The sequence below is a fragment of the Sinocyclocheilus grahami genome, unplaced genomic scaffold (genome assembly GCF_001515645.1).
Source record: "Sinocyclocheilus grahami isolate Dianchi unplaced genomic scaffold, SAMN03320097.WGS_v1.1 scaffold544.1, whole genome shotgun sequence".
In the NCBI taxonomy this organism is placed as follows: Eukaryota; Metazoa; Chordata; class Actinopteri; order Cypriniformes; family Cyprinidae; genus Sinocyclocheilus; species Sinocyclocheilus grahami.
Genome location: NW_015505723.1, coordinates 418,591 through 437,238, shown reverse-complemented (window position 1 = coordinate 437,238; position 18,648 = coordinate 418,591). Strand labels below are relative to the sequence as shown.

Genomic DNA, 18,648 nt, shown 5'->3' with positions numbered 1-18,648 from the left:
TCACAGGATTACATTACATTTCAAAACATACTCAAATAGAAAACTATTATTTTAAATTGTAATAATAATTCACAATATTATTGTTTTTACTGAATTTTTGATCATATAAAAGCACCTTATGGTGAGCATGATACTTCTTTCAAAACATTAAACGTTTTGGTGTGTATTCATTTAATTGAGTTTTCTTATGTTTGTTGTGTACAGAAAAGGAATCAGTGAAATTTATGTTTAGAAATACAGACAGTATCCGGTGCCATCTCAATTTCCCTCTTTCTGTCTCATTGGCTCTGTCCAATTAGAAAGGACCTGTTTACATGGGTCAAAATAGAAGGGTTTCACCAGCCAACTCTCACTGTCCTCCATCACATTAACTCTCTGTTTTGTTTCAAGCCCCCTCCTCCCCTCGCTCCCTCTTTAGAAGTAAAGTTGGCCTCATAAAATTGTAATAAGTGCCAGAGTTACATAAAAACACAGTCTTCCAGAATAGAAAAAACAGAGGCCAATGAGGGCAAAGGTAGAAAGAAGAGACCGTTTATAATACTGTACATGAGACGTATCATCTTTAATTAACAATTTGGAGCAAACAAATGTTTCTGTGTTCCTCAGTTTCACTCCTTTTCTCAAGTAAACAAGCAATTTCATCGTATTTCCTTATCTTCTGACTTGCTCTTCACAGGCGATGGGCATGTGCTGATAAAAGTAAAGCGCTCTCCTTGTGGAGATCCCAGACTAAGTGCTTTCATCAGGAGCCAGCATCAATAACGTTTCATTACTGCCCTGCCAGAAAAAGACAATCCCTGTCAAGCGTTTACTTTTGTCTGCACTTCACAGCTCAAGAAACCTATTGTGCTGCTGAACAAGAACTAAAGTCTCCTAGATGTGCTGTCTTCACAGCTTTTTACAAATGTAGTGAAGACTGTCTAATTATATATATAGCTCTGAAGATAAACATCATCTGGAAGTTTCACTAGGATGGATTCTGAAAGTATTTTGGATTTGAATGTGAATATATTATATATATATATATATATATATATATATATATATATATATATATATATTTGAATATATTTAGGCTTTTTTAAATGACTTACAATTGTGGGTTAAATTTTTGGCATCCTCGTGCATATTGAACAAATCCATGAACAAAGGAAGATGCTGAGGGTGTTGCTAGCCATAAGAACTACAGTGTAATGATGTTCTTTTCTCTGGAGATTGGATTGGTCTGGCAGATTGTGCAGTCCAGCTGGTCCCGGGCTGTTTGCATGCTAGTTTTATTGCTTAGTAATGCTGATTGGTTTTAGCTGATGTCATAACTTGTTTCTCTGTAAATAAGCAGACACAGCCTCCACATTTTTTACATGGCTGAATTTTTAAAACTGTACGTAACAGTCATAGATCCTCGATTCTGTGCAATGTTTTTGTTATGCATGTAGCAATTAGCCTTTGGATCAAAGAGATTATGCAAATACAGACACTCCCACACAAGGTAATAATGATGATGTCAACAAATTTAGGCAGAAGTCACAATCAGTGGATGGTACTGGATGTAATGTCATCACAGACAGGAACCACTCCCATCCAAATGAACCTCAAAACGGATGATCTGATATGTGTTTGTTCCTGAAAAAGAGATGGCTGCTGAGATTTTTGCAAAACATTTTGACTGCTCTTTTATTTCAGCGATTTAACATTGCTTTTACCTCTTGTGAAAAGCATTTCCTAATGAAGATGACAGCAATAATGCATCAAATCATGGAGAAGAGGCATATCCCTGACTGTAGTCAAATACATGAGGATTGCGCCATGCAATTGTGCTTAGCACAGATGTTTGGCAATTTTTGTTTATGCCTTATTTGCATAATACCTTTAGTGAATCTAGATATTATGTGCAAATAAACAATGTTATATGAGGGCACATTTCAGTCTTAATTTCTTTTAATGTAGCATTTTTCTCATTTCTGAATCTATTGAGTTTTAACAGTGTGGGTGAGCTTTATCTGTGCCCCTTAGGGAGATGTAGTTCAAAGAGTTCAATGAGATGTAGTAATTTAAAGTGTGGATTCCATTTGCCAGAGAGTCATAAGGCTTTGTCAGATTTGTCTTCCTACTCCCCTAACAGCCCTTAAATCTGACTAAAATTAATCCGTCATGACAATCTTGGCAGATGTAAAGGCTTCCTAATGAATCCTTTTATTCACATTAAAGAACAAAGTTCTGCTGTGCGAGTTAAGAGTTAAAGGTGACATATCATGAAAATCTGACTTTTCCAGGTTGTAAGTGCTATAATCAGGTCTCCGGTGCATCTACCAATCAAGGAAATGTGAAAAAGATTAACCCAGTAACTTTGTTTTGGTAAGCCTTTTTCTGCAAGCGTCTGAGAAAACGAGCACGTCTGATTTCACTCCCTTTGTGACATTGCAAAGTGAGCTGTGCTGATTCCCCATGAGCTGATTCAAAGAAGTTACAGGTCTGTGAGAGCCAGAACTCTTGCTTGTTTGTAGGTGACCAAATACTTATTTTACCGAGGAATTTACCAATTAATTCTTTAAAAATCCTACAATGTGATTTTCTGGATTTTTTTTTCTCATTTTGTCTCTCATAGTTGAGGTATACCTATGATGAAAATTACAGGCCTCTCTCATCTTTTTAAGTGGGAGAACTTGCACAATTGGTGGCTGACTAAATACTTTTTTGCCCCACTGTATATATAAAAAAAAATTCACGTGTAAAAGACAACTTAAAAACTAACAAGATTTAGTGCAAAGGCAGAAACAGTAAAAAAAAAAAAAAAACAACTATTGTTTTTATTTTACAATTTTCAGTACAAAAAACAGTGAGGTTAGAGATGTGTGTCGGCGATAGGAATCCGCCGCAGCTCTTCGATTTGAGAGTTAGCCACACTACCTCCATCATGACTGCCGTGGATTGACTCGTTGTCACTCACATTAAAGCCAGAACCTATTTGTGGGTAAAACATTATTCCCAAATTGTGTTAAAAAAAACTTTCCCTCACAGGAATTATTACAGATCTGTAAGGATTTAGGTGCATTTTTTTTTTTAAAGAAAGGGACTTACCTGTTTTTAAGGCAAATATGAGGTCATCAAACTCCTGTGACTCCTCGTCCTGCACCAGATTAGTGTTGATGAAGCCTCCTTCTGTGATGTAGGTCTCGTCCATAGGACTCTGTTTGAAAACACTGCTAGGCTGACTGACCCATGAGCTGATTCGCTACAAAAGGGATCTCATTATAATATTACCGCCCCTTAATCTGTAAGTTTCCACCCACGGCACCGTCATTTGAATTTCGCAAGTGACAACAACGGTGTAACAAAAGACAACAATGATAACCAACTCTAAAGCCATGGCGAAAGTTTGAGCAAAACATGCTAACTGTTCTGCCTTTGTCTGCACAGACGAGAACAGAACACTATTTAGATCTAAAATAAACATGCGATTTATTTCCCAGCAGTTTACCTTCACAGACATAAACAACTGTTTTTGTAATTTGTGTGTTTTTAACATAAACTTGTGTGTGAATGAGATCTTAGATTAGTACTCACATGCTGTGACAGCCGCTTTCTGTCCGTGTGCTTCGGCTGTGTGCAGTCAGAAAACCGTATATCAGAAGTTTAAACTCATATGGTTTAAAACGCATGATTTCAGCACGATAAACATGATAATCAGAACCATAACAGATGTTTTTTAGCAGGTACGAGCTGTAATGGCACAGCTCTATTCTGGAAAAGAGGACGGGGAGCAGCAGCTAATTTGCATTTAAAGAGACAGGCACGGAAAACAGCACGTTTCTGCTTCCACTCAAAATAGGCAATTTCAGAATGATATAATAAATGGTCTGTGGAGTATTTTGAGCTGAAACTTTACAGACACCTTCTGGGGACACCAGGGACTTATATTACATATTGTAAAAAGGGGCATAATATGTCTCCTTTAAGAGTGAATGATATTTGTACCAGCTGTTTGTGGAGTTTTCGTCAAGATCACCTAACATCTGATTTCTAATCATTGATGAAAGGATATGGATGATAGAGGGACTTTGATAGCAGAGTGTAAACTGTGCTGGCTGTGACTGAGTAAAATCAATATTGGAAATGGGCCCTAGCATCCATTTAAGTCATGGGGAAGCATCACTAATGGATAATAACTATGACTCTGTGTTTGTGTGTAAATGGCTAAGACCACCATGGTGAAGTGGTTTGTTTAGACAGTGTGTAGCGTCTGGACCACTCCAACACACGCTGTTTTGGTCTTGGAACCATAATTCCACATTTAAGTATTTTTGGCTTTTGGTGTGAATATGTTAGCCTTAAGTTTATCTATAAGCTATGTGCTCCACAAAAAAAGACAAAATTCACATTTAAAAGATATTAGCATTCAAAACATCAATGGTCAATGATTTTTATCAGCTGTGATGTAATGGAAATGCTATTGGCTATTTCAAAAAGGGGCGGAGCTGTTCAATATGTTCCACCCTGTCTTCCTGTTTTGCACTTCAGTGGACCTTTAAACTCACATTTAAATTGCATATTTCAAATCAGCATCTAAATATGACATTACCTGTTGTTTCTTATGCTCCGATAGCATTTTAAAAAGCACATATTTCAGGTTGATCCAGCCAATGTGCATTTGCAGTCCCAAGCATGCATCTCAGCATGGTGTTTCTATAGGATCTGGAGCTTCTAACGGTAGCTGCAGTGATGCAATGAATTTATTGATTAACGATTGGATCTTTTATTTAGGTGTACCTGTACATACAATTGTCGATTTGTATATTTTTATTCCTTATTTACTTGTTCTATTTTTTATTTATTTTTATTTTTTATTATCTGTGTTTTTTTGTTCTGTCACTGTCATTCTGTTACACTGTGGAAGCTTCTGTCACGAAAACAAATTCCTCGTATGTGTAAACATACCTGGCAATAAAGTTCATTCTGATTCTGATTCTGATTTACTCCACCATATTGTGTGTTACACTTTCTCCCGTTCACAGATATATGAGTGAACCATCTTGGTATATATGCAGTTGTTGATGATTAATGGGTTAAACAATAAAAGGACTTAGAATCAAGCCTGGGGGGACACCACAAGACATCACATTGCATGCTATTGTAATCATGCCACAGTTCACATGCCTCCAGTTTGATATTGTCACTGTTATTTGTGACTTTGACTTTGCAAGACAGCTAAACAAATAAGGAAGCCAGGGGAGGAGTTAAGGACTTCCTGTTTCAGGCACATGCGCTGTTTCTCCTTCACTGCAGTGTAGAGTCTCATGAGCTTAGTGCTGTACCTAAAATAATCAGATGCTGTCCTCTCTCTCTCTCTCTCTCTCTCTCTCTCTCACACACACACACATACACGCACACATACACCATCTCTCTTTTCTTTCTATCAGAGGACAGAATAACCCTTCTTCATCCTTGAAAGACAAATCATGACTCATGCCTCTTGACAAACTGCTGTGATCCCTATTTCTGGTAAATGTGTGTATCTGTATGTGAGAGTGTGGGTGGTGGAAGTTAGAAAGCACATATCAAATTTGTAAGCATCCAAGGAGAGTTGTAAAATCTCAGCACAATCATGTATTGATTATAAGGTCATATACCGGTTCACTGCCATGCCAGGACATTTAGAAATGTTATCTTCAGATCTATACAGAGAGTTTGAGTATATAGTCCTAGAATGCACTGTAGTAAACAGCGATTGCATTCTCTCTCCTTATTAGAGATGAAAGTGATGGACTGTTATCACTGGCAGAGTAAGAAGAAGATATGCAAAATTCATACACAAGGTTTATGAAAACAGAGATACTCATAGGTCAAAGGAGATATTATATAGCTCATATTAGTTCAGGTACTAGTTTAGATGTAAATAACCATTAAAGACATAGTTCACCCAAAATTTCTGTCATTATTTACTCACCCTCATGTTGTTTCAAACATGTATGATTTGCTTTCTTCTGTGCAACACAAAAATATATACAGTGGGGCAAAAAAGTATTTAGTCAGCCACCAATTGTGCAAGTTCTCCCACTTAAAAAGATGAGCGAGGCCTGTAATTTTCATCATAGGTATACCTCAACTATGAGAGACAAAATGAGAAAAAAAATTCCAGAAAATCACATTGTAGGATTTTTAAACAATTAATTGGTAAATTCCTCGGAAAAGTCTAGAAAATCACATTGTAGGATTTTTAAAGAATTAATTGGTAAATTCCTCTGTAAAATAAGTATTTGGTCACCTACAAACAAGCAAGATTTCTGGCTCTCACAGACCTGTAACTTCTTCTTTAAGAGGCTCCTCTGTCCTCCACTGGTTACCTGTATTAATGGCATCTGTTTGAACTTGTTATCAGTATAAAAGACATCTGTCCACAACCTCAAACAGTCACACTCCAAACTCCACCATGGCCAAGACCAAAGAGCTGTCAAAGGACACCAGAAACAAAATTGTAGACCTGCACCAGGCTGGGAAGACTGCATCTGCAATAGGTAAGCAGCTTGGTGTGAATAAATCAACTGTGGGAGCAATTATTAGAAAATGGAAGACATACAAGACCACTGATAATCTCCCTCGATCTGGGGCTCCATGCAAGATCTCACCCCGTGGGGTCAAAATGCTCACAAGAACTGTGAGCAAAAATCCCAGAACCACACGGGGGGACCTAGTGAATGACCTGCAGAGAGCTGGGACCAAAGTAACAAAGGCTACATCAGTAACACACTGCGCTGCCAGGGACTCAAATCCTGCAGTGCCAGATGTGTCCCCCTGCTTAAGCCAGTACATGTCCAGGCCCGTCTGAAGTTTGCTGGAGAGCATTTGGATGATCCAGAAGAGGATTGGGAGAATGTCATATGGTCAGATGAAACCAAAATATAACTTTTTGGTAAAAACTCAACTTGTCGTGTTTGGAGGAGAAAGAATGCTGAGTTGCATCCAAAGAACACCATACCTACTGTGAAGCATGGGGGTGGAAACATCATGCTTTGGGGCTGTTTTTCTGCAAAGGGACCAGGACGACTGATCTGTGTAAACGAAAGAATGAATGGGGCCATGTATCGTGAGATTTTGAGTGAAAACCTCCTTCCATCAGCAAGGGCATTGAAGATGAAACGTGGCTGGGTCTTTCAGCATGACAATGATCCCAAACACACCGCCCGGGCAACGAAGGAGTGGCTTCGTAAGAAGCATTTTAAGGTCCTGGAGTGGCCTAGCCAGTCTCCCGATCTCAACCCCATAGAAAATCTTTGGCGGGAGTTGAAAATCCGTGTTGCCCAGTGACAGCCCCAAAACATTACTGCTCTTGAGGAATGGGCCAAAATACCAGCAACCGTGTGTGAAAACCTTGTGAAGACTTACAGAAGACGTTTGACCTCTGTCATTGCCAACAAAGGGTATATAACAAAGTATTGAGATGAAATTTTGTTATTGACCAAATACTTATTTTCCACCATAATTTGCAAATAAATTCTTTAAAAATCCTACAATGTGATTTTCTGGATTTTTTTTTTCTCATTTTGTCTCTCATAGTTGAGGTATACCTATGATGAAAATTACAGGCCTCTCTCATCTTTTTAAGTGGGAGAACTTGCACAATTGGTGGCTGACTAAATACTTTTTTTCCCCACTGTATTTTGAAAAAATGTTGACAACCAATTGTTTTTGTATGGACAAAAAAACACGTATCTTTTTTTGTTTCACAGAAGGAAAGAAAAGGGATGGCACAATTTTAATTTTTGGTTGAACTATCCCCTTTAGTGTTTTTTGAAAGCGTTTGTGAATGTGCATGTCTCCACCAAATTTTATTTTGAAAAAATGTTGACAACCAATTGTTTTTGTATGGACAAAAAAACACGTATCTTTTTTTGTTTCACAGAAGGAAAGAAAAGGGATGGCACAATTTTAATTTTTGGTTGAACTATCCCCTTTAGTGTTTTTTGAAAGCGTTTGTGAATGTGCATGTCTCCACCAAATTTGGTCATATGCCTCTATGTAACATTGTTAAGGCATAAAATAAAATCAGGCAGCATGTGATAATCTCTATAAGCTCAGTTCCTTTGTCTAAAAACAATTCTGTATCTTCTTTGATTGGATAACAACATCATGTGGCTGTTGGCGACAGTGGGGGAACTAATTTCCCTGGTGTTGTATCTAATCTTCTCAGGTCCGCTGAGAAAAAGCACTATGTGTCTGTTCAACAAGAGATGGGAAATGTCATTTGAAAGTGTAAGGGTAAGTATTAAAAACACTGTATCAGTGACAAGTAGTTTGTCAGTTGGTTAGGACAGTAGCAAGTTGACAGATGAGTTTTGTAGGACCCTGGTGACAGCATTTTAATGCAGAATTTTCTTAATGAAACATTGTTAGTGTATTAAGTGAACTATCCCTTAATTCTGCAGTGATTTAACCGATCCAGTTTCACTATCTCCTCCAGATCCTAACTTTAAACTCTTAAAAATAACAGGAGAGTCACGTCTGAACTCTTCCTTTCTCCTTATGATCTGAATCACAGGAGGACCTTTGGGATAGAGCAGGGGAGGAGGTTTATTGTTTCAGACCGACTGTGGGGGGGCTTGAATCTGGGACGGTCCGGCTGATCTGCCAGAGACACAGGGAGGTCCTGTCCTATCACATTGATGTTTGCTCACGAGGGTGGCCTTAGTGACAGCTGTTTGGGTAGTGGAAGGAACAGAAGACTCCCAGTATTGGCAAGAGACAAATAGGGGGTCAGGAAAATCAGGAAAACGCACGGCAGGGTAGCTCACAGCTTGGAAGACTCCGCACGGACATTTATATGTACAAGTTCCTGGAATTTGTAACAAAATCGTTCCTTTTTTGTATATTGCTCCAAGTCATTGCCAAAAAAGAAATTCCTCCATCAAATGAGAAGTAAAGAATTCACTGCACGTTTCCATGAAACAAACAAATCTGAAGCCATCATGAAGGAAGTTTTAGCAAAGCGAGCACTTAATCCCTAGTCAACTTGCAGATATGTGATTTATCAAATCTGGGTGAAGAAATGCAAAGCTGTCACTATGCTATTTGTAAATGTAAAGCTCAAATGCCATAAATTTGCCACAGTCTAATAAGTTTAGGCAAGAAGATGATGTGTTTGTCTGCCTTTGAAGCCAAAGATTTTCCCCTTCAGTGAGTGAGAAACGGGCAGTCTGGTGTGTGGCGCTCTGGTTCTGATTCAGACTTTGAGAAGGCTGATGATTTGTGGACCTCAAAGACTTGTGATCTCAAGCAGTGTAACTGATTCAAATCGACTCACATGTACATTTGATATGATTAGGCGTGTAAGGGTGCAGTATATTTCGGTGGCCTATTTGTCAAGATCAAGTTGTAAGCATAGCCTGTTAAAACACTGGTGCAGTTTACCACAGTAATACTACACTGGTGTAGATTGTTTGTCAAGTAAGTGACCTAACTGAGAGAGACTGAGGTTTTCTCTGTGTGCCAGAGGCTGATCGTTTCACATCTGTGTTTGTGTCGAATGAGATGATGCATACAGTTTGTGGTCTCTGAGGCTCCAATACTGAATATGTGTTACCGAAGTGTGTATGTGTGCTTAACCCCCTACACAAAGTATGTATTTTTCTCTCATGCTGGATGAGTAGTTTACTGTTTCAAAATTCAGCTGGAATTTTGAGCAGATTAAGTTAAATAAGATGAATATGTGCACATCAAAAACAGCTAAATTGTGTGTTGTCTCAATGACTGCCTCACTAAGTAAATAATCTCCATAAAGCTGCTGACAGTCATTGATATTGATATAATTAAATTTAGATGCCTAAAAAGAGTATGGAAATTATTTAGCAATTTTGCCCTAAATCAATAGTGAATAAAAGTGTGACATTTTGGATCCCATTGACTTTTATCAAATGGCAGTTCTTTAAAATACCTTTTTTATGATCTGTTGAATTTTCTTTTGCCATTGAACTATGCCTTTAATAATGAAGCAGTGTACTAAGCAATAGGTGAAAGCGAGATAGCAGGAGGATACAGTAAACAACAGTTGGGTGGCTTATAGTTTGTTGTATCAGGGAGGTTTATTTTCTCAACTGGGAGGTTTGTGTTTGGGGCATAAACAATCATGCATCCATCATGAGATCTCAAATGCCAACCTCAATTACAATTTCTCTGCAAGCAGATTACAAAACAGCAAAAGCAAGCAATGAGAGTCACAGTCACTAACAAAGCTTCAGAGTGGAAATCATATCCCAGCTGGGACAATTGAGCAATATGGATTCAATTAATTGACTTTGGTCTGTTATGATTCCCTGTTGCTCATAATGTGCCTAAAAATGTTTATCATCCCTCTGACATCAGAATTTGTAAGCTTAACTTCAAATGTTTTAGGGTCAATATTCAGCTAAATGTCAAACCTCATTACAGAAAACACTGTTTCACCCATAGTAATCAGGTTTCATTTAACTGTAATTGTGGTAATCGAATTGCTTAGAGTGACAGTTCACCCAAAAGTAAAAATTCTGTCATCATTTACTCACACTCATGTTGTTCCAAATCAGTATGACTTATTTTCTGTGCAACATAAAAGAAGATATTTAGAAAAATTGTATGGGGGGAAAAAAAATTAAAACTTCTGAGACATTTTTCAAATGACTGTGTCCACAGAAGAAAGTAAGTAATGGAAGTTTGAAATGACATTAGTTTGAGTAAATGAAGACAGAATTATTGGGTGAACTATCCCTTTCAGTAAGAGCTCTTAGCACCTCGGTTTCAGTTTATCTTGACCTGTCTGGTTCAACCATCAGCTGCTGATTTTGGATCTAAAGTCTTACTCCCTGTAGACTCCTTTGATAACAGATTCTATCATGTTTCGTTTCCACACTCTCCGAACTTGCCACTGGAGTCCCACAGGGTTCAGTATTCTGACCACTGTTATTGTCTGCCTACAGTTTGATTAGTACGTCACGTTTTCTCTTATCGCTTCTATAATGATGATACACAGCTTTATATCTAATAATATTCCCTTTTCGTCTGAAGAAGTGATCTCAGTCTCTGACCACTCTGAACTTGGAAGGTTTCTCATAATTACCTCATCTACTGTTGCTCTCCCCTCTTCGTCCTTACAATTGGCAGAATTAGATTCAAACTTTTTTTCTGGCCTACAGTACAGGAAAATGCAGGCCTCTTTTTAGATACAGGCAGTGACTGAACCATACATCAGGCACATACATGTGTAAAACTAGTCCTCCATGTGTCCATCTAGGTTAGGTGTCTCTATTCTTGTCTTCCAGTGTTGAAATGGCACCTTGTAAATACAGCTATAACTAGTATAGTATAACTCTTACTGACAAGTCTACATCATAGTCTTCTGACAAATACTTTCAAATTAAAATATGCCCTTAAAACTAACCAAATTAGCTAAAAATAGATATTCTATAAGTTTGATGTTATTATTAGGGGTGTATGCTAGTTGTTGCTGTAAGGTTCTTGGTATAAATCAAACGATGACGATTATCCATCTGTCCTCTGCTGTTTTTTCTATGTGATATAGTCCTCATCAGCAAGGGGTCAAAGGGCAGAGGTTAACAGGCATGGATAAACCATGACCCCAAGGGGATTTTTATTGCCCTGTGTCAGGTGTATCGTAGGTATGACTTTTTGAATATGTACAGTGGGGTTTAAGTCTAAGATTTCTGGTGAAAATGCTGCTATTTTGAACTTTTCTCATTTTCTACCATTTTTTCTTCACAGATTATATTACCAGTATCGCAATTAGAGTTAAAAAATAAACATGAATCTTAGAATGTATTTTGAGTGTATTTTCCGAAAGCTAAAACTTGTAGCTTTGTGTATTTGTCACTTATATTCTCTCTGGACCTCTCACAATGTATGTGACAATGCAGTTATCATGTTATGCATGCATTTAAGATCTGGAGTCAGGTATCATGGTTACAGCAAGCATACATTTACTAACCTGGGCTTTCAGTTTAATGAGCTATATGGGGATTTGATATACTGTAGTTTACACCCTGTTTAAGGCCTTTTTAACGCTATAATTCATCTTAATGTGTTTAAATAGGCATTTAAGAGACTGAGGACACAAGTTCAGGTATTCTGCTAAATCTAAATTATTTAACTGTTCATACCAAGAGGCCAGGGTTTGTCCATTGAAGTTTCATTATTCATTACTTAACAAAAATAAGACACACACACACACGCACGCACTTTTATATATATATATATCTCAGTCTCATACACTCATACACTTATATGGGCTCCATCTGTCGATGGGCATTTTAAATCCATAAGTATGTCAGTTTTGTAAACTTTAACAGTCCAAACGGTGATGAACACCAAGAGAGTATTGAAAATTTAGAAGGTCACATCTGTAAGATGACTGTTATTTGGAGTATTTGACATCTGGATAGATGTTTAAGACAGCATGAATTCTCCTCTCCTTTGCTGTCTTTCCCTGTCCAACAGAGAAGAGATTTGCACCATCTCTGCAGAGTGATTTGTGTGATGGACAGCCGTCCCTGAACCTATGATCTGCAAATTGAAGCAGAGAGAAGGGAGAGAAAAGGAATCTGGAAGATCAGTGCAATACAGGGCAGTAGAACAGATGGAAGTATGAAAAAGATGGGTGCATTTCCAGATAATGAACTTTTAGGAAGGACATAGGAAAACATTATTTTTGTTCTATTAATGTACAGCATAAATATACTGAAAAAGCAGCGCACAAGGCCAGTCACAAATCACATTCGTGACAGCACAAACAACACACACCTGATGTCACACCTCTGTGCAAACCTTCCACCCACAAGTGTGTGGTGCCATAAAGATAAATTGTGTTTACCTTTAGTTATCTTTTTTTCTGGCCTACAGTACAGGAAAATGCAGGCCTCTTTTTAGATACAGGCAGTGACTGAACCATACATCAGGCACATACATGTGTAAAACTAGTCCTCCATGTGTCCATCTAGGTTAGGTGTCTCTATTCTTGTCTTCCAGTGTTGAAATGGCACCTTGTAAATACAGCTATAACTAGTATAGTATAACTCTTACTGACAAGTCTACATCATAGTCTTCTGACAAATACTTTCAAATTAAAATATGCCCTTAAAACTAACCAAATTAGCTAAAAATAGATATTCTATAAGTTTGATGTTATTATTAGGGGTGTATGCTAGTTGTTGCTGTAAGGTTCTTGGTATAAATCAAACGATGACGATTATCCATCTGTCCTCTGCTGTTTTTTCTATGTGATATAGTCCTCATCAGCAAGGGGTCAAAGGGCAGAGGTTAACAGGCATGGATAAACCATGACCCCAAGGGGATTTTTATTGCCCTGTGTCAGGTGTATCGTAGGTATGACTTTTTGAATATGTACAGTGGGGTTTAAGTCTAAGATTTCTGGTGAAAATGCTGCTATTTTGAACTTTTCTCATTTTCTACCATTTTTTCTTCACAGATTATATTACCAGTATCGCAATTAGAGTTAAAAAATAAACATGAATCTTAGAATGTATTTTGAGTGTATTTTCCGAAAGCTAAAACTTGTAGCTTTGTGTATTTGTCACTTATATTCTCTCTGGACCTCTCACAATGTATGTGACAATGCAGTTATCATGTTATGCATGCATTTAAGATCTGGAGTCAGGTATCATGGTTACAGCAAGCATACATTTACTAACCTGGGCTTTCAGTTTAATGAGCTATATGGGGATTTGATATACTGTAGTTTACACCCTGTTTAAGGCCTTTTTAACGCTATAATTCATCTTAATGTGTTTAAATAGGCATTTAAGAGACTGAGGACACAAGTTCAGGTATTCTGCTAAATCTAAATTATTTAACTGTTCATACCAAGAGGCCAGGGTTTGTCCATTGAAGTTTCATTATTCATTACTTAACAAAAATAAGACACACACACACACGCACGCACTTTTATATATATATATATATCTCAGTCTCATACACTCATACACTTATATGGGCTCCATCTGTCGATGGGCATTTAAAATCCATAAGTATGTCAGTTTTGTAAACTTTAACAGTCCAAACGGTGATGAACACCAAGAGAGTATTGAAAATTTAGAAGGTCACATCTGTAAGATGACTGTTATTTGGAGTATTTGACATCTGGATAGATGTTTAAGACAGCATGAATTCTCCTCTCCTTTGCTGTCTTTCCCTGTCCAACAGAGAAGAGATTTGCACCATCTCTGCAGAGTGATTTGTGTGATGGACAGCCGTCCCTGAACCTATGATCTGCAAATTGAAGCAGAGAGAAGGGAGAGAAAAGGAATCTGGAAGATCAGTGCAATACAGGGCAGTAGAACAGATGGAAGTATGAAAAAGATGGGTGCATTTCCAGATAATGAACTTTTAGGAAGGACATAGGAAAACATTATTTTTGTTCTATTAATGTACAGCATAAATATACTGAAAAAGCAGCGCACAAGGCCAGTCACAAATCACATTCGTGACAGCACAAACAACACACACCTGATGTCACACCTCTGTGCAAACCTTCCACCCACAAGTGTGTGGTGCCATAAAGATAAATTGTGTTAACCTTTAGTTATTTCAGATAAACAACTGTCACAGTTTTTTGTTGGTTGAACAGTTGTTAAATGTCCCGGGTGAGTTACGACCTAAGTAAAGGACCAAGTGTGTCACCAGTGGGCTCAGACATTTCTCAGAAACCACTCTGCTGGCCAATCAGAGTTGAATACATTTAAAAATAGCAAGAATTGTTTAGCCTAAATTATTAACAGTCATTTTCTTGTCAATTTTCTTCCATGTTATATCTGGCATAAAACCTTCTTGGATGGATCAGTATGGTGGTCTTATTTTTAGCTTGAAAATGTCAGTAGGTGTAGCTCTGCATGGATTTGATCAAATGACATGCTGAGATATTAAGTAAACAACTCACAATAGATGACGGGATGTTATATATATACTTCAGTCACTTTTCAGTCTCTAAATTACTTTAGAGCTTGTGTACTGTGTTACGGTCCACTCTTCAATAAATATACTGTGGAGAACTGATTTTCATAGTTTATATATTATTGCCAAATATGGAAACATAAGTGCTCATTTCTTTCAGTAATCTGTCATTTTAGTGATATTGGCAACTAAACGTGAAAAGTTTATTGGGAAATTTGGACAAAAAGAGAAAACGAATTGAAAAACATGTGGATTCACACCTGGTATGTACACTAATTTGGGGTGGTTTTGAAAGAACTCACTAAGGCTGCATTTATTTGATCAAAAATACATTACAACTCTTTCTATTTTAATATATTTTAAAATGTAATTTATTCGTGTCATGGTAAAGTTGAATTTTCAGCAGCCATTACTTCAGTCTTCAGTGTCGCATGATCCTTCAGAAATTATTAAATTATTATTAATTTCCTTAATAAAAAAAAATCTTACTGACCCAAACCTTTTGAAGACCTTAATTATGGATCTGAGTTCTGGATCTGTAAATGGCATGTGACGTCAGGTCCGATAAAGGAGGGGATGAAACAGAGCTGTGGTAGGGGAATTTGGGTGGGGTTGCCCCCATCGAGCTGGAATTCTGTGAACAGGTCTCGGAATGTGGAGAATGACTGTCATGAGATAGACCTGGGGGTCAGAGGCCTGGATGGGTTAAAAGGACACCTGCTGGACCACTGCTCTTATTCTATGACATCAATGCAGTCTTAAATTTAAATGTAGTCTACATGGAAGCTGATGCTGAAATTAAAACCATGAACTGTCAAATCCTCTCTCAAATCCTCATCTTCAACTGAGTTCTTTTCCCGCACCTGTTTTAACTCTTCACTTTAGTACACAAGAGAAGTGCCAAACCATTTGAATAGTGCACAGCCCCTTTACCGGATCTTCACAAGAGGTGCCTCCCTTTTGGAAGCCAGCCTGATCCATAAATTTAATTAAACTATCCTTAGGGAGACTCAGTGTGTATGTCTGTGTAGGTGAACACCAGATTGTAGATTTAAATACATGAATTAATCAAGTTTTTCTGTATTTTTTGATCAGATAAATGCAGCCTTGGTGAGCATGAGAAACTTCTGTCAAAAACATATTTTAAAAATCTAACTCCCCTAACTTTTCAACAGTACTGTACATTGTAATGTGAATGCTTTTTTTAAAATTAAGAACACATTTGGTTATTCATCTATGACCAAAATCCAAACTCAGAACAAGCTAAGGGTACAACTGAGAAAAGCCTGTTGAGAAATAATTGCAATATATCATCATTTTGAATAGCTCCACACTAAATTGTGTCATCATACCTTTGCTGAAAAGATTGTTACAATTCTAACTCTTCTAGTCTCTCTTGTCTTTCTTTCTGTTTTAGCCTCTTCAGAAGAATGGACAGATCTCCATTTCCAGTCTTAATGGGAAGACAGATGATCAGACAGAGTATAATGGCCACACGGAGGAGAACCCACCAGCTGAGGGTATGTGCTCATAACCATGTGTTTGAATATTGTGTGTGTATATATCACTCTCATATCTTTATTATCGTGTCTGTGTGCGTGGTATGTCAATGACTGACACTAACTCTCTCCCGATTCCCAGTGTCAGGGGTCTCTGTGTGTGTGAGGCTTAAGATGTGATCTTTATCTTTTTATCTGTGTGCCCTCTTTCCCCAACTGATCCTTCTCATAATCCCCAGCAATCCTGAAGATGAGAACACCTACATAGAGTCTGCAGTGAGTGGACACCAACATAGACCTCTTTAGCCCCCTAACCATGGTCTGTGAGAAGACTCTAGGGCAATAATGCATACCATGTTTATTTTTATTAGTTTTTTGTGTTCCTTTCTGGCTTTTCAACTCAGAGAGACCACCGAGATGCTTCCCCCCAATAATATTTAGCAAGCCATGACCTAGCTGACCCCTTAAAGAGGTGTATGTTTTTAATAAGCTAGCCTCACTGCATGTATAGAAGTCTTAGGTGTCTTTAAATTTGGAGGTCAAATCACACACTTTGCTTGAATTTCATCATGAATAAAACTAAAGGCATATTGAAGAATAGCTAAATGATTGTATATAATGAGCCATGAGTATGTGCGGAATGGAATGCAATTTGCATTTTCATAAATAATCTTGAATATAAAATGATTAATGGTTTTAGTAGTGTATCATATAGTTTTCAAAGGTTAGTATGACAAATAATGATTCAAGTAGTAAATTCTCAAGCTTAGAAATAAATTATTCTAAATAACTTAGAAATTTACACCCTAACTTTCACTGACTTGTTGAAGTTCATTATAGAAGTAGCAATACCGGATTCATGAATGAATCATTAAGAAAATATCAAACCAAATGAATTGTTTGTTCACAAATCTGACATTGCTGTTTCTCTCATAAACATTATGTATTTTTTTTTATAAAAGTGTATTAAAACAAGAACAAAAGAAAGATTGACAGAAAGCAAGAATAGTCTCTCTTCTGTGCCACATCTGACAGTGTAAACACATTTACACACAAATAAAACCTGTTTCCTATTGTTGTTGCTTGGATGCAATGAGACATTATGTATATGCAAGTCTCAAGCATGACAATACCAGGACAAGCCCTTGAAACGCTCCCAAAATGCCTCAATACTGGCTTTATTTAATCTGCATGATTAATGCTGTAATGCCAGCCGAGAGTATTTAGCTATAATTTTCTAGCATGCTCAGTGCAGCCATTTATTTTCTCCAGCATCCCCAGAGTACCAGAAAAACCCCTGGAACGTTTTATAGAAACGTAGAATAATGTGTCTATGTGTGTAAAATGAATGTGTTGATATATCTGTCTGTTCTCCATAGTTAAGAAACCTCCCAAAATATGATGCTGTCGGGTTTTAGTGCAACTTTACAATGGAAACCATGTACACAGAGTCAGATAAAGACAGATGAGAGAGAAGTATGATTATTTTGGTGTCCACACTGCCAAAAATGAAAAAAAAAAAAAAAAAAAAAAACCTGCCGGTATTGTGCTATGTCTCCACAGCCAAAATCAACAAAGAAAAATAGTGCTTTCAAAATTAAAAACACATACATTTTTACAATTTCCTTTAATCAGCATCTTTTCGATTTTGACAATGCCTGGCTTTTCAAATGTTCATGAATACACACCCATACAAGCTCACTCATTCACATGATTATACTAATGCACATATGTCAGCAGGAAATTACAAACACAGATTTACTTGCCTGACCTACATGTACAGACATGCAAAAGTTACATGTATACAAAAGTTTGCAAATGAATTAAGTTCTCCCACCCACCCACTCACACACATACATACACACACACACACACACATAAGCTGGCTGCCAGGCGTTTAGGAGGCGGTGACGTGAATGAGTCCAGAGAGTGAGCTCAACCATTATCTCATACACAGTCCTCCCCCACCAAGCCGAGTGTGTGTGTGTGTGTGTGTGTGTGTGTGTGTGTGTGTGTGTGTGTGTTTTTTTTCTCTGAGCTTTTGCCTCCTTAGACACGTAGAGTAGAGAGTGAAATGAATTACACAGGTTTTAATGTCATGTTTAACTGTATCTTAAAGGGATCATATGATGCTTTTTTAAAGATCATTATTTTGTGTATTTGGTGTAACAGAATATGTTGACATGCTTTAATGTTCAAAAAA

At 37.5% G+C, this 18,648-nt stretch overlaps 1 protein-coding gene across 1 annotated transcript in view; it reads left to right on the top strand.

The window, feature by feature from the left end:
* Positions 1 to 18,648, top strand: part of akap12b (A kinase (PRKA) anchor protein 12b) — a 41,566-nt gene that overhangs the window by 6,895 nt on the left and 16,023 nt on the right. Inside the window, exon 2 of the mRNA XM_016238670.1 lies at positions 16,364 to 16,466. Coding sequence (XP_016094156.1) covers positions 16,364 to 16,466 — 103 coding nt within the window. The remainder of the gene's footprint in view (positions 1 to 16,363; positions 16,467 to 18,648) is intronic.